The following is a 12550-nucleotide window of genomic DNA, read 5'->3' as shown; positions in this document are numbered from 1 at the left end:
TATTTCTGTGTTGTGGATTAGGTGGCTCATTTAGTGGCAACTTTTAAATGAAGTGGAAAGAGTGAAAAGCTTGCATATTTCCCATGCTGTCTTCATCCCAGTGAATTGAGTCTTCAAGATCAGTGGCTTCCCCAGGTCTCACTCCCACGGATCCTGCTAGGAAGCATGGATACAATTACGTTACAGCATGCCCCTTAACTCTCTGGGCCCTGTCGGAAGACAGGCAGCCTATCAGCATAATACAGACAGGGACAGTGGAAGGACTGCCCAGAACAAATGCAAAGGAAGCCATATAGGAATACTACAGAAGTAGCTAGCATTCTGAGGAAAGGAAATAGGAAACTGAGGCAAGATTCTAAGAGTTGAAGCACAGCACTGAAGGTTCCAGGGAGCCGAACATCAAGCCAGGCATGAAAGGAGAAAGAATCTCTCTAGACAGTCAATGGAGGGTCTTGAATGTCCCCCTGAAAAGCCCCCTGGGGACTTTTTAAAAAAGAGAAGCAAGCGGCTCCGTGTAGCCTTTGTTGGAGAACTGGATGTGTTCAGTAAAGAAGCCATTGGAGGACTTGTTGATAATCTACGTGGCTTATTCCAAATGTCACCAATGCTATTTAAGAGTAGCAGTGATCCACAAGTCTCAATTTGCACCAAATAGCAATTCCTCAGGCATCTCACTGTGCTTATCATTTCCTATTGACCATTAAGCAACAACAACAAAAATTTCTATACATTACAAATATGCAAATATATTCATGTAGACATGATATGAAAGTAAAATGAAGACTATTAAAAGGGAGGAGGAAGGAGACAGGAATGTGGGGAGGTAGAGAAGAGAGAGTGATAAGGAGGAAAAGACAAAGACAAATGCTGCATATTTTCCCTCACATACAAACCCAGATTCAACCATCTGTATGTCTAGCTATAGGAAGTAACAGTTGAAGGGGAAAGCAAAGAGAGAAAAAGGGAGGAAGGGAAGGAGAGACGGTGATGCAGCTAAGTAAATAAGAAAATATGATAACAAAACCCATTATTTTGTTACGCTATTTTGTTGATCCTTGATGCTAGAACTTATATTAGTTACTTTTCTAGGTGCTATGAAAAAGATCTTGACAAAAACTATGGAAGGAAGGAAGGGGTCATCTTAGCTCATAGCTCTAGGGTACAGTCCATCGTGATAGGAGAGTCCCTATGGCAGGAGCTTGAGGGAGCTAGCTGGCCACATCACTTCACACAACAGAGAACTCAGGCCACTCCCTCTGTTTTACACAGTCCGAGGTTCCAGCACAGGGAATAGAGCCGCCATATTTAAGATGTGTTTTCATGCCTCAACCAGTCCATTCAGGAAAATCTCTCACAGGAATCTGTAATTTAGATAATCCCTTTAACATTCCAGGAACCTTGACTCGTATGTGGCTCTAGATGGCCCTGTCAAGTTGACAACCAATGTTAATCATCACAGGGCCTCTCAAGACCTTTCTGTCAATGCCAGCAAGTTTTGATGGCTTTATTTCCCTCTAAAAGATGGTATTAAAATACACACACACACACACACACACACACACAGCATGTTTAGGAACAAGATACTGTGCTCTGGGCTTAGGGTCATGAGCACCAGGGACAATGACATACCTGGAGCCATGCAGCTGTGAGAGTTCCCCCATTTGCCAAAAGAAAGAACCCTCAGGAAACTTCACAAAGGTATTAATTAATTTGAAGGTCAAGTGGCTGGTTTGCCTTTGCATTTAAAATTCCGTAATCTCTTTTCTGATGCCTAAAAAATTTGAATTTGCTGTATTTCTTCACTTTATAGGGCACTCGAGCCTATGTTCTTGGTATATTTTACATGTAGAATTTTTCGTACGATTGATTTTCTGCTTTTCCGTGAAAATACCATTTTTTTTTTAAAGCCAGACCAACCATGCTGTTACTTTGTTTCACAGGTGAGTTAAAAACCTTGGCCTTGTTGGACCGGGAAAGGGTCCCAGTATACAACCTGATTGCCAGGGCCACTGACGGGGGTGGCCGCTTCTGCCACTCCAAGGTCCTCCTGATCCTGGAAGATGTGAATGATAACCCCCCGGTGTTTTCTTCCAATCACTACACTGCATGTGTCTATGAGAACACAGCCACGAAGGCTCTGCTCACCCGAGTGCAAGCCGTGGACCCTGATGTTGGTAAGCCAATTCACCAGCCAGGCTCCTCCCACGCTGGCAAAAGGCAGCTAGGAGTCAGTTCTAGAGGCTTCTCCTGCGCTAACATGTACAGTAAGCTGGGTTTCTAATCCCGAGCTGCTGTGCCTCTCATGTAGACTGAACTCCTCCCCTTCTCCTCCTCTTCCTTCTCTTCTTCCTCCTCCTCTTCCTCCTCTGGAGTCCTATAAGGAGAACTAGGAATCCCTGGACTGTGTGTCTAAGGGTTTGGAGATAGTTTTACAGGCTTTGGTCTTTTGCTTTTGTGGTTTTTTTTTTAATACGAACAATAGCACTCCTAGTAGCCTATTCCTCCTAAACACAGTTAAAATGCTGTGCTGTGCAACAGAGAGAGTTCATTTCTATTTCTATGAAGATTCACATCAGAGCCTCGGCTGACATATGACAATCTCTATTTATTGTACTGCCCCGCAGTGCAAGGACCAATTACTAAATGTGCTACAAGTCCAATGTAGATATTGTTAAACTGGCATTTTCCAAAGTCCCCTCCCCCCCTCGCCACCACCCCCATCACTTACAAACAGACATCACTAGGCAGAGTGATGGTAGAGAGCTGAGAAAGAAATGGAACTGAAGTTGCTAAGTTTGTGTTCAAGCCGTTTTTATATTATGAGATGATGAGTTCGAAGAGACTGGAGTTAATTGCTAGGTAGACTTCCTAAGAGTGCATAAGTTATTGAGGTGACTATATGATGGAATATAAATACAAAAGGGCACACAGAGCCTTTTAGTTGCTCGTTTTAAGAGCTGTAAATCAGAGAACTAGGAAATGGTAGGGTGTGTCTGTTATGCTAAGCAGGCCTTTATATAATTCCATGTCTTATTGCTTAATTCTGAGTTGATAGAAAAATTGTTGAACTAATGGAAAAGCAAATACATGATAATTAGCTGAAAACAAACGTAGCACCCAGGGCCCTCTTTCCACATTTCCCTTTACAGAAATTAGAGGCTACACTTGAGTTATTGCTCTTATCACATTATCATAATTTTAAGGCCTGAGAACCAATACTTTAAAAGCATGAATACTGTTGTGGAAAATGGCAAGCAAAGAGGAATGTGTATTAGTACATAATTATGTAGTAACCACAAATAATCTCTTTAAATGAAGATTATAAAACATTCTCTGAACTCCTATTTGAAGGCATTTGGGAAAAGAGGGCTGAATTAATGCTAATGAGTCTTTTAATAATTTAAAATTTGACTTGAGGATACATAATTAGCCCATAGATAAAACTCCAAAAGCCGAAAGCCTTGAATTCTGCCATTCACTTCCTTCACAAAGTGACCAGATGGGTCCAAGCCGCTAAAGAGTAGACACAGAAATCTGGTCACTACACATGCTGTTTAGGACTGTGTAAGGGTGGAGTGGGGTGGGATCAGGAGAGATGGTCCCCAGAGCTGGGATGATGCGCACTGGTAGCTATGTGCCCCCGTTTTACTTCCATCTGAAGTGAAGCCAGATTGACAGGCGAGGTGGAAGGAATGTCTAAATTCTGGTCATTTATCAAAACCGAGCTGAAAAGACCTAGGAGAAGAAAAATCAATGGAGATAGTATTATACCTCGGTTTCCATGATAAGTAGAAGGCTTCTGTGCAGAGCCTCACATTGAAACCGAGGACCCAGGTACTGTTGACACCAGTATAGGAAGCGTATGGGCCCGGTCATCATAACGGCCTTAGGAAATTCATGTAAAGTACCAGAGTCTTGTTCCTTTTCTCCGTTTTTGTCAGTATTGTTTAGCTTCAAAAATAAAATAAGTGATAGAGCTGGCCGATGTCAAGCGACTCAAGATGCATGATACTAGTTCAGTCTGGTGGCCCGAGTTCAACTTATAGGACACATGTAAAATTGGAAGGAGAGCACCTGCTCCACAAAAGAACTATTGGTAGATGAGGAAGACCAAATGAGGCCCCTAAGAACTGCAAACTGACTATCCACCATTCCCCACACAGCAAGCTGAGGAGGTGTGAGTGAGGGCCTTGATTAGCGCTCACAGTAGTGTCCGTATGAACCGCCGTCAGAAGACTCTAAGCATCATGACTGAGAGCTGACCACATGGTCTTTAGTGGCCCCAGTAGGACATCGATCTCCAGGGTAACCATTTCTCTGTCTTTCCTAGGAGGAAAGTCTAGAGGAAGCAGTGCGTGGTTACCACTGGGTTTAGTTGTGGACCCATGATGGGTCTTTGTGGAAGCTGAGTTCACACACAACACTCTGAGGCTGAATCTGGTCTTCTAGCATGTTCTGTACTCTTGACACAGTGTCATACCAAGCTTGCTTCACTCATCATTATAGCAAGGTCCGATTCTTATTGGAAATTTAGATCTCTAGCCTTTTTAAATGCCATTACATGCAGAAGATTGGAATTCCATGCACTTGGGTCCTATGCTGTGCTAAAGAGCAGTTTCTTCTTGATAGCTCCAGGTCCCCTGTGCAGACCAGCCCCTCACTAACTGACAGCACCACATGCAACAACTGCAGCCCGTTCTCTAGAATAATAAAGAAAATTCTACCTTTATTAGTAATTCATTTGGAAATAATTACAGAATCATAGGAATTTTTAACTTTCACCTAGCCCAATCCCCAGTAGAGACGTCCTGCCTAACTACAGAATTGTTATTAAAGTCACAAAGCAGACATAGGCCCAGCCCACTAGGCCTGTTCACCTTTCCTGGTCATGAACACAGCTCCACATGAAACAGAATCACTGTGTACCTTCACAAAAGCTCCACTGTCTTGTACCGACACAAGGCTCTCACACATACCACCACGACCACACCCTCCTCCTTCCCAATTTCTGTCCACTGCTGAACGTTTAAGTCAAACTTATTATTTAAAAAACTTTATTTAACCAAAATCATATCATTGTACCCTTTTGAGGTTGGCATGTTTTTTTTTTTTTTTTTTTTTTTTTTTCTTAGTATAAGACTCAGCTTCGGGTTCATCCAAGTTATGAATCCATTCGGCTCATCAGGCTTCTGTTGAGAGCATCCCTTTCCATGAAGTGGTAAACCAGTCTTATTGGTGTCAGCTCATGAATTTTAGTGTCCTTCTCAAATGCCTTTGTTGAAATCTCACCCTTAAAGTATTGTATTCAGATGCAGCCTTTGGGGTGAAGGGGGTATATATACCAAAGGTATGGATACATAAAGTGTCTTATGCCTTTATCAAGGAAACCTGAGGGAGCCTGTTGCCCCTTCTGGCTGTGATGGTACACAGAGGCACGTTCAGAGGATTCAGGTTCTCAGACATCAGAAATGCTGGAACCTTGGCTTCGCACTTTCCAGCCCCTAGAACTGTAACAAAAATTTTGTATCTCTAAATTACTCATCTAAAATATTTTATCCTAACAGTCAAAATGGACTCTGACAACAATAACTTGGCTTCATTATATATTTGGTCACTCTGCTTTGTAGTGACATTACAAAATACTAATCTAAAATCTAATTCCGTGAGTTCCCAAATCCAAAGACCTTCGTCTGAATCCTGAAGCCGTCACTCTTTGGGTTTCTCATTTCTAAACATAGCATTTCTTTTAGTCAAAGAGTTCCTTCCTATGAATTATTCATAATAAACCAAATATAGTAGAATAAAATGTTCTTACATCAGGAATGAAATAAAACAGAGGAAGACAGGACAATTTTACACCTATTTTATGAGTTCTAAGAAACAGCATTTTAACTATCTAGATTTTAGCATTAAATCCTTAATTTTCCTGTAAAGGGAAAATATTCTCAGCCCCATAAAGTAGTAACATGACTTCATGACCCCAACTTTATGGAAGGTTAATAATCTTTTCAGTAAAGACAAGGAGGTCTTGGTCTTTTAATGCATTGCCTCTTTGGAGTTAATAGTTAGATCTAGTATACATTTAAACATTAAGAGTTCTTAGGATCTCTGGGTTTTGTTTTGTTGTTTGTTTCCTTACTTTGGTTTGTTTTTCCAAAGTCAAGCAAAGCCAAAGTTTATTCAAAGAGGACAATTTTATTAGAGTTTAAACAAAAACAAACAAAACAAAGCAAAAACACAGGGCCGGCAATCTATATATCTCAGCAGTTTCCTGGAGGAGAGTGGAAAAGAGGAAAGAGAAAAACCACTATGCTGCTTAAGTTAAGCCATGATGGAAGTCAGCTGCCACAGGTTGGCAGGCAGCCAGATGGTGAGAAAGGGTCTTTGGAGGAAGAGTAAAGCCCAAAATGTAAGGAAAGCATGCCTATAAAGGAGAGATAAGAAAAGGAAATGTTACACTTTTATGAATAATTCAGAAAGGTAAGCTGACTTATGAAGCATGCTGTGGCTGCATGCTTTAAAAAAGAGACTATACTCGGGGAGGGAATTCTTGAAGGGGATAATACAGTACCTCATTAAATGGATAATTATTCTGCCTATCAGAATCTCATTTTGAGAGGTGTTTTGTTTGTTTATTTTTCTATCAAGAGAAACATGCAGTATGAAGGATCAGAACCAAAAGACTGTGACCATTTTAGGCAATAGAACATGAAAATAAAGTGTAAATTGTACTGGGAAAATATGCTACAGCCCATTTTCTATGAAAAGGCCAGTTTCTAGATGCTAGGGATATGGGGAGGGGGTGCTTTTCTTTTTATGAGGAATGGGCATAAAGAAAGGAGTGTGTTAATGAGCCAATTGCTCATTCATTATTGCATAATTCCCTCAAGATTTGGAATTTGAGGGATCTCAGGGAAGTGTACAGGCTCAGAGCGCATCAGGTATTTTCCACTCAACTTAGCCAACACAGTGAGCAGTGGGGTAACAAGCACAGTGGAAGGAACACAAGACCTTCCAAGATGACTTAAGTAAAGAGATAGATAGTCCTCAAGCTACTTGAAGGTCAAGGGGAAAGTTACAAAGGTAGAGCCCTGGGAGGAGTGGGACTTGGAGGTCATCTTCAGGAAGAAAAGTCCAAAGAAGACATATGGACCATGAAGATGAAGCCATGAACATAGGACTCAGCAAACTCAACTAAAGAGCTTGGAGAACATCAGACAGCACAGGCCAGAGGAAAAGAGACGGGAGGAAAAACTGGGCAGGGTGTGTCTGTGATCATTCAGGAAGCCTGGGGATCATGTACTCAATCAGTGGAAGGAAAGGGGTGGGCATGTTTAAGGAAATGCATAATCAGTTCTGGGTTTGGGGAAGTAGAACACAACACAAGCATCTTAAATGGATTATGACAGGACAAGCCAGGGTATGAAAAAAAGATGCTAAGAAGGTATTGTGAAAGAACACAGGATCCAAACTGAGAACAATCAGAGGAGGCCCAGAGGGAGATTTCAAGTGCTAAACCTGAAAACGTTGGCATGGGCCTGCATCAAGATCGCAGCCTTGGGGAGCAGACGAACGTGAGCAGAAAGACCATGGGTGCTCCAAACTAAGGCGTGGTGTGGGCAGATAATCGCATTAAGAGAAAATAGGAAAAGCTACGAGTCTGCCAGAAAGAAGCCCTTCCTCGATTAACACCCCTCGATTAACAGAAAGCAGGAAGACCAAGGAACCAGAAAACTCTTGAAGAACTCTTCCGTTCTGACCTGAGTGTGTGATTCTACTGTCTCTGCATCCTTCCTCCATGAGGGACACTTATGACAGCCATAGCTCATTGTGAATACTGTGCATAGCTCATTTGTGCATCAAGCCCCTCATGAGGACCATGCCACCATGGGTCCTGCATTACTCAAGGAACAGGGAACTATAATGAGCCAATCTTCCTGTACTTATAATGACATATAGGGCTTTCCCAAGAGCTCAGTCAACTCTAAGAGTGCAAATCCTGATCAAAAGGAGAAGAGTTAAAGGAAACCGGGGGGCTTCCAGATCTCTTTGACCTAAGTGTTTCGGATGAATCCATCTAGTGTTTCTCCTGACTCCACCCACTTGCCCCAGCCTTTCTAGTCTGCTACCTCATGAAAATCATAAAGAGTACAGACAAGAATGTGGTTAAAATGCTTCAGCCAACAGAACCACCCCACAGCAGTGTCCTGGCCTCTTCCTGGCACAGAGTGTGAAGTACTGCTTGCACCGTTCTGTGAGAACCAGAGACATCCTCTATGTTGTGGCTGCACTTCCCCAACCTGATGGCCAAAGTCCAGAGCCACCTTCCATGATCACCCTTCTGATCTCATGAGGAAAAGTCAATATATTCAGTGTTTATTCTGCGACACCAATCTGGTGAGATCTTGGCTAAATGTGGGCCCTTTGCAGTAGACCTCAAAGGCAAACGCAGAAAAGCACATGGTCAGAAGATGAGGATCTGAAGTCTGAAATATCTACCACCTTCAATATTGGGGGAAAGGAACAGCCTGTGGAATCAGGAGGCAATGTGTTCTTGTGTGCGCTACAAGAGATGTGGCCCTGTCCTGACACTTTCTCTACTTGGGTTTCCTAAGCATTCTACATTCTCAGAGCCTCATATCACAGGTGAAACTGTGCCCAGCCTCCGCTGGATCTTATGGTCAAGCCACAGGGATGTCTGTCCCCAGATGCCCGTAAAACCCATAACCCTAAATAAATAAATGGACCAAAATTCCACATACTTGTCAAGAGATTCCTGGATGCTTAGCAGCTGATGGCCTTGGGGAAGTCTTTGGCCTCACTCTACATCTATTTCTTCCTGCATATTAGAGTGACAGTAGCCTGCTTTGCCAACCTCAAAGTGTCAGTATGAGATTTGTTCAGGGTGAACAGGGATGTATCTCAGAACTTGTAAGGCCACACAAATTCTGCCTTGGATTCCCTCAGCACATCATGTCATTTTGGTGTAGTGCGCTTTGCAGGACTCTTTACCAATCTCACATCCTCCCAAGCAGGAACAGCACTCCTCAAGGAAGATAAAATAATGATAACGTTGCTGCTAGCTAGCACCCACCTTTGCAGCTACTGTTTCCTGGCAGGCACTGTGCCAAGGGCTTCAGATACAGTGTCCCGCTTCTTATAACAACCTTGCAGTTGGTGTGTTATTGCTCAGTTTACTATACAAGCAATTTGTAGGCTTAAGTAACTTGCCCCGTGCCATAAGCTGGTAACAGGACAGCAGTTATTATAAAAAGGGGAGCTCGGGAGAGCTGGAGAATGGATAGGCAGCTGATAGCAATGTTCATGTACACAGCCTTGGTCCCCTGGATTACTGTCGGTGTTACCTGAGGGCAGGATGGAAGGGAGAAACTCACTGGTTATTGGCCCTCAGAAGTCATCAAGCAGCAAATTCCCCAGGATGGCTATGCAAAAGATCCAAAAATGCCCTTGCCAGAGCCTCCCTGGTACTGGCCCTCCTCCAGAGTTCCAGACTCAGTGGTCTGGGCAGCTAAGCGAGGTGCTACTTTTCACTGCAGGTAGTTCCCAGGTGAGCAAGGCCTGCTGTCTTTACAAAGCATTGAGAGCCACTCGAGAACTCTATTTCTGTGTCTCAAACATCTTGGCAGTTTTTGGTGACATCTATAGATCATCTCTCAGAATAACATTTTGTAATTCGTAAAATAGAAGCATAGCTAAATATATCAGTGCAGGTATTTTCTAAGGTTGCTATGTACTATGGACATTTATTCCTTAATGCAGTAAGTACCAAGGTCCAGCACAGAATGGCGACAAAACCACAGGCACTGCACATGCCATCGTCTTGTTGCCTACCTCGGTAATTAGACACGCTTTCAAATCCATTTAGAGATTAGTGAACATGAAGGTGTCTGTTACTGTTTTAGTTGCTGTTCTATTGCTGTGAAGATCAGGGAAGCTCTTGTAAAAGAAAACATTTAACTGGGGACTGGCTTGCAGTTTCAGAGATTAGCCCATTATCATCAGGGCAGGAAGTATGGCTGCATGCAGGTAAGCATGATGCTGAGGAAGTTACAGGCAGGTGGGAGGGAGGAGGGAGGGAGGGAGGGAGGGGAGAGAGAGAGAGAGAGAGAGAGAGAGAGAGAGAGAGAGAAGAGAGAGAGAGAGAGAGAGAGAGAGAGAGAGAGAGAGAGAGAGAGAGAAACTGGGTTGGACATGAGCCTTTGAAACCTCAAAGGACAACCCCTGTAGCATGCTTCCTCCATCAAGGCCACAGCTACTCCAAAAAGGCCACACCTACTAATTCTTCTCAAATTGTGTCACTCCCTGGTGACTAGGTATTCAAATATATGAGCTGATGGGGACCATTCCAACCTTTCTATTTTCCCTCTGGTAGTTACCTCTAGTATCAAGCCCCAGTATCTCTTGATTCCTGATGTGCTCTTCCCTTGATACCACTCTGACTATTAGCTTTAAAAGGCCATAGCATTCTTTGCTCTCTGTTGAGTCACCTCGGGTCTCTGTAATGATGCACTAGGTAGTTTAAACCAAAGAAAATTACTTTTCGCAGTTCTGGAGTTTCATGGTCTAGATTCGGGGTTTGTGCTGCTTAGGATTCGGGCAGGACACTCCTCCTGATTTGGAGACCCCTGTCTTTTTGCTCTGGACTAATATGGCCTTTTTGAGTCTATACTAGGTAGGAAAAGAATGTATCTTTTCCTTCTTCTTTTTCCTGTTTCTTTGTTTTCCTTTCTCTTTGTTTGAAGCCCTCCTACTGCTTCACATGAAGCTCTCCCCATGACATCACTTAACCTAAAAGTCTTCTATCCCATTTCTTAAAGACAGGAGCTTTGGCACATGAAATTTAGGGGGCCACAGTTCAGTCCACAGGGCCCTCTCCCAGTCTCTGTTGTATCACTCACACCAGAGACTACAATTGCAGAGCTGTGAGAAGCGCACATGACAATGGGTCACAGTTGACCTAAAACTACCAGAGTGAGACTGAAAGTCAAGCCTGCCGCCCTTCACAGATGAGCTCACATCCCTACATGACAATGTACTAGCAGCTTCATAGGAAGCCATAATAAGAAAACAGCCAGTGAAGCTCACCTAGATTTCTGATGCATAAAAACCACGTTATAGTATCTATTCACTATACTGTGCTATTTGAATCTTAAGCAACTTTCTATGGAGCAATAGAGAACTAATACACAAAGGCATCTTAAGTTCTACCTATGTGTGCATCACTAGGGATCCCTCACTGAGTGGTCATCCCTGCGAGGGACATGAAGTCTTTTGCAGATCCATGGCAAGCATACCATGGCTCAGACTGATGATATACCACCAGTTCATCCACCTAGGGACCACAGCTACTTTGGCATGGTCGGGGATGGGCGAATGTGAGAGCTGGTAGCTCTGCTCTCAATAAGCCCCAGGCTTCCTTCCAATGGAAACCATGGTTCTAGTAGATGTTTACAATGTTACTACTGAAATCCAGTCCAAACTGTTTGTTTCTGGAGAGGTTCAAGGACAAATAGATTGACCACAGATGACTTTAGAAAGACGTCCTCAACACCAGCACCAGCCAATATGTCGCAGTGATTTTTTTCTGGAAAATATTTCAAGAGAGACTCAATCCTGACTCCCCCTCTTTCCTTTAAGCATCATATAATCAATGTTGTTCCTGATGTGTCTTACAAATCATTGCCACACAGGTTAGCGCTTAATGTAGGACCTGTGTGTTTCTTCCCCGAAGCTCCAATATTGTCTGAAGGACTAAATCTTTGAAGGTGGCTGGGGGATTATCAAAATATATCAGTAAAAAATAAATAAACTCCCCTATGAGGACTTGGAGATTTAAGCCATTTTCTGGAGGACATTGTGTTCCAAGCCTTTCACCTATTCTAGATTAAGAAGCTAGGCAGGGTGCTACATGCTTGCAATATCAATGCTATAGGTAGATAGACAGACAGACAGACAGACAGACAGACAGACAGACAGACAGAGAAAAACAGAGGCACATACATATGCACACATACATACAAATGTACCACTGACTTATATTCAAGTACCTACACCTATGAAAGCATGTACACATATACAAATAAACTCTTTCTCCATATACACATATATAATTACATTTCTGCGTGTGCATGTGTGTGTGTTTGTAATACTATGCGTAAAGCCTTTCTCCAGAGACCTCAGGAACTTCCACACATACCCCCATTATTGAAGGAAAGGATCTTAGTACTCCCTCCTGCAGACGGAGAAACTATTCAAAGTTAAGTGCCTCACAGTTAGGTGTCTGTTCAGTGGGGACAGTGAAGGGCTCTAAGGCCCCTTAAGCCGTTCCAACAACAGGGTCCTTTCAGTGGGGTATGTGGATCAATACAAGCTTGATCCTTTCTTTTCTCTTTCACACTCTGGAAATGAACCCAGAGTGCCATTAGGGTAAGACTGGATTAGATATGACAGTTCTGTCCTTTCCTGGCAATCTGGATAAGTTCTCCCAACACTCTGGACCTCCACACCCTTGTCAAAGTCTGTCAACAAT

The 12550-nt window shown here is 43.0% G+C and overlaps 1 protein-coding gene across 1 annotated transcript in view; it reads left to right on the top strand.

The window, feature by feature from the left end:
- Positions 1–12550, top strand: part of Fat3 (FAT atypical cadherin 3) — a 615276-nt gene that overhangs the window by 536898 nt on the left and 65828 nt on the right. Inside the window, exon 13 of the mRNA XM_051155934.1 lies at positions 1941–2174. Coding sequence (XP_051011891.1) covers positions 1941–2174 — 234 coding nt within the window. The remainder of the gene's footprint in view (positions 1–1940; positions 2175–12550) is intronic.

The sequence above is a fragment of the Acomys russatus genome, chromosome 14, assembly GCF_903995435.1.
Source record: "Acomys russatus chromosome 14, mAcoRus1.1, whole genome shotgun sequence".
NCBI lineage: Eukaryota > Metazoa > Chordata > Mammalia > Rodentia > Muridae > Acomys > Acomys russatus.
Note: the sequence above shows the minus strand (reverse complement) of the source record. Positions and strands in the feature narration are given on the sequence as shown.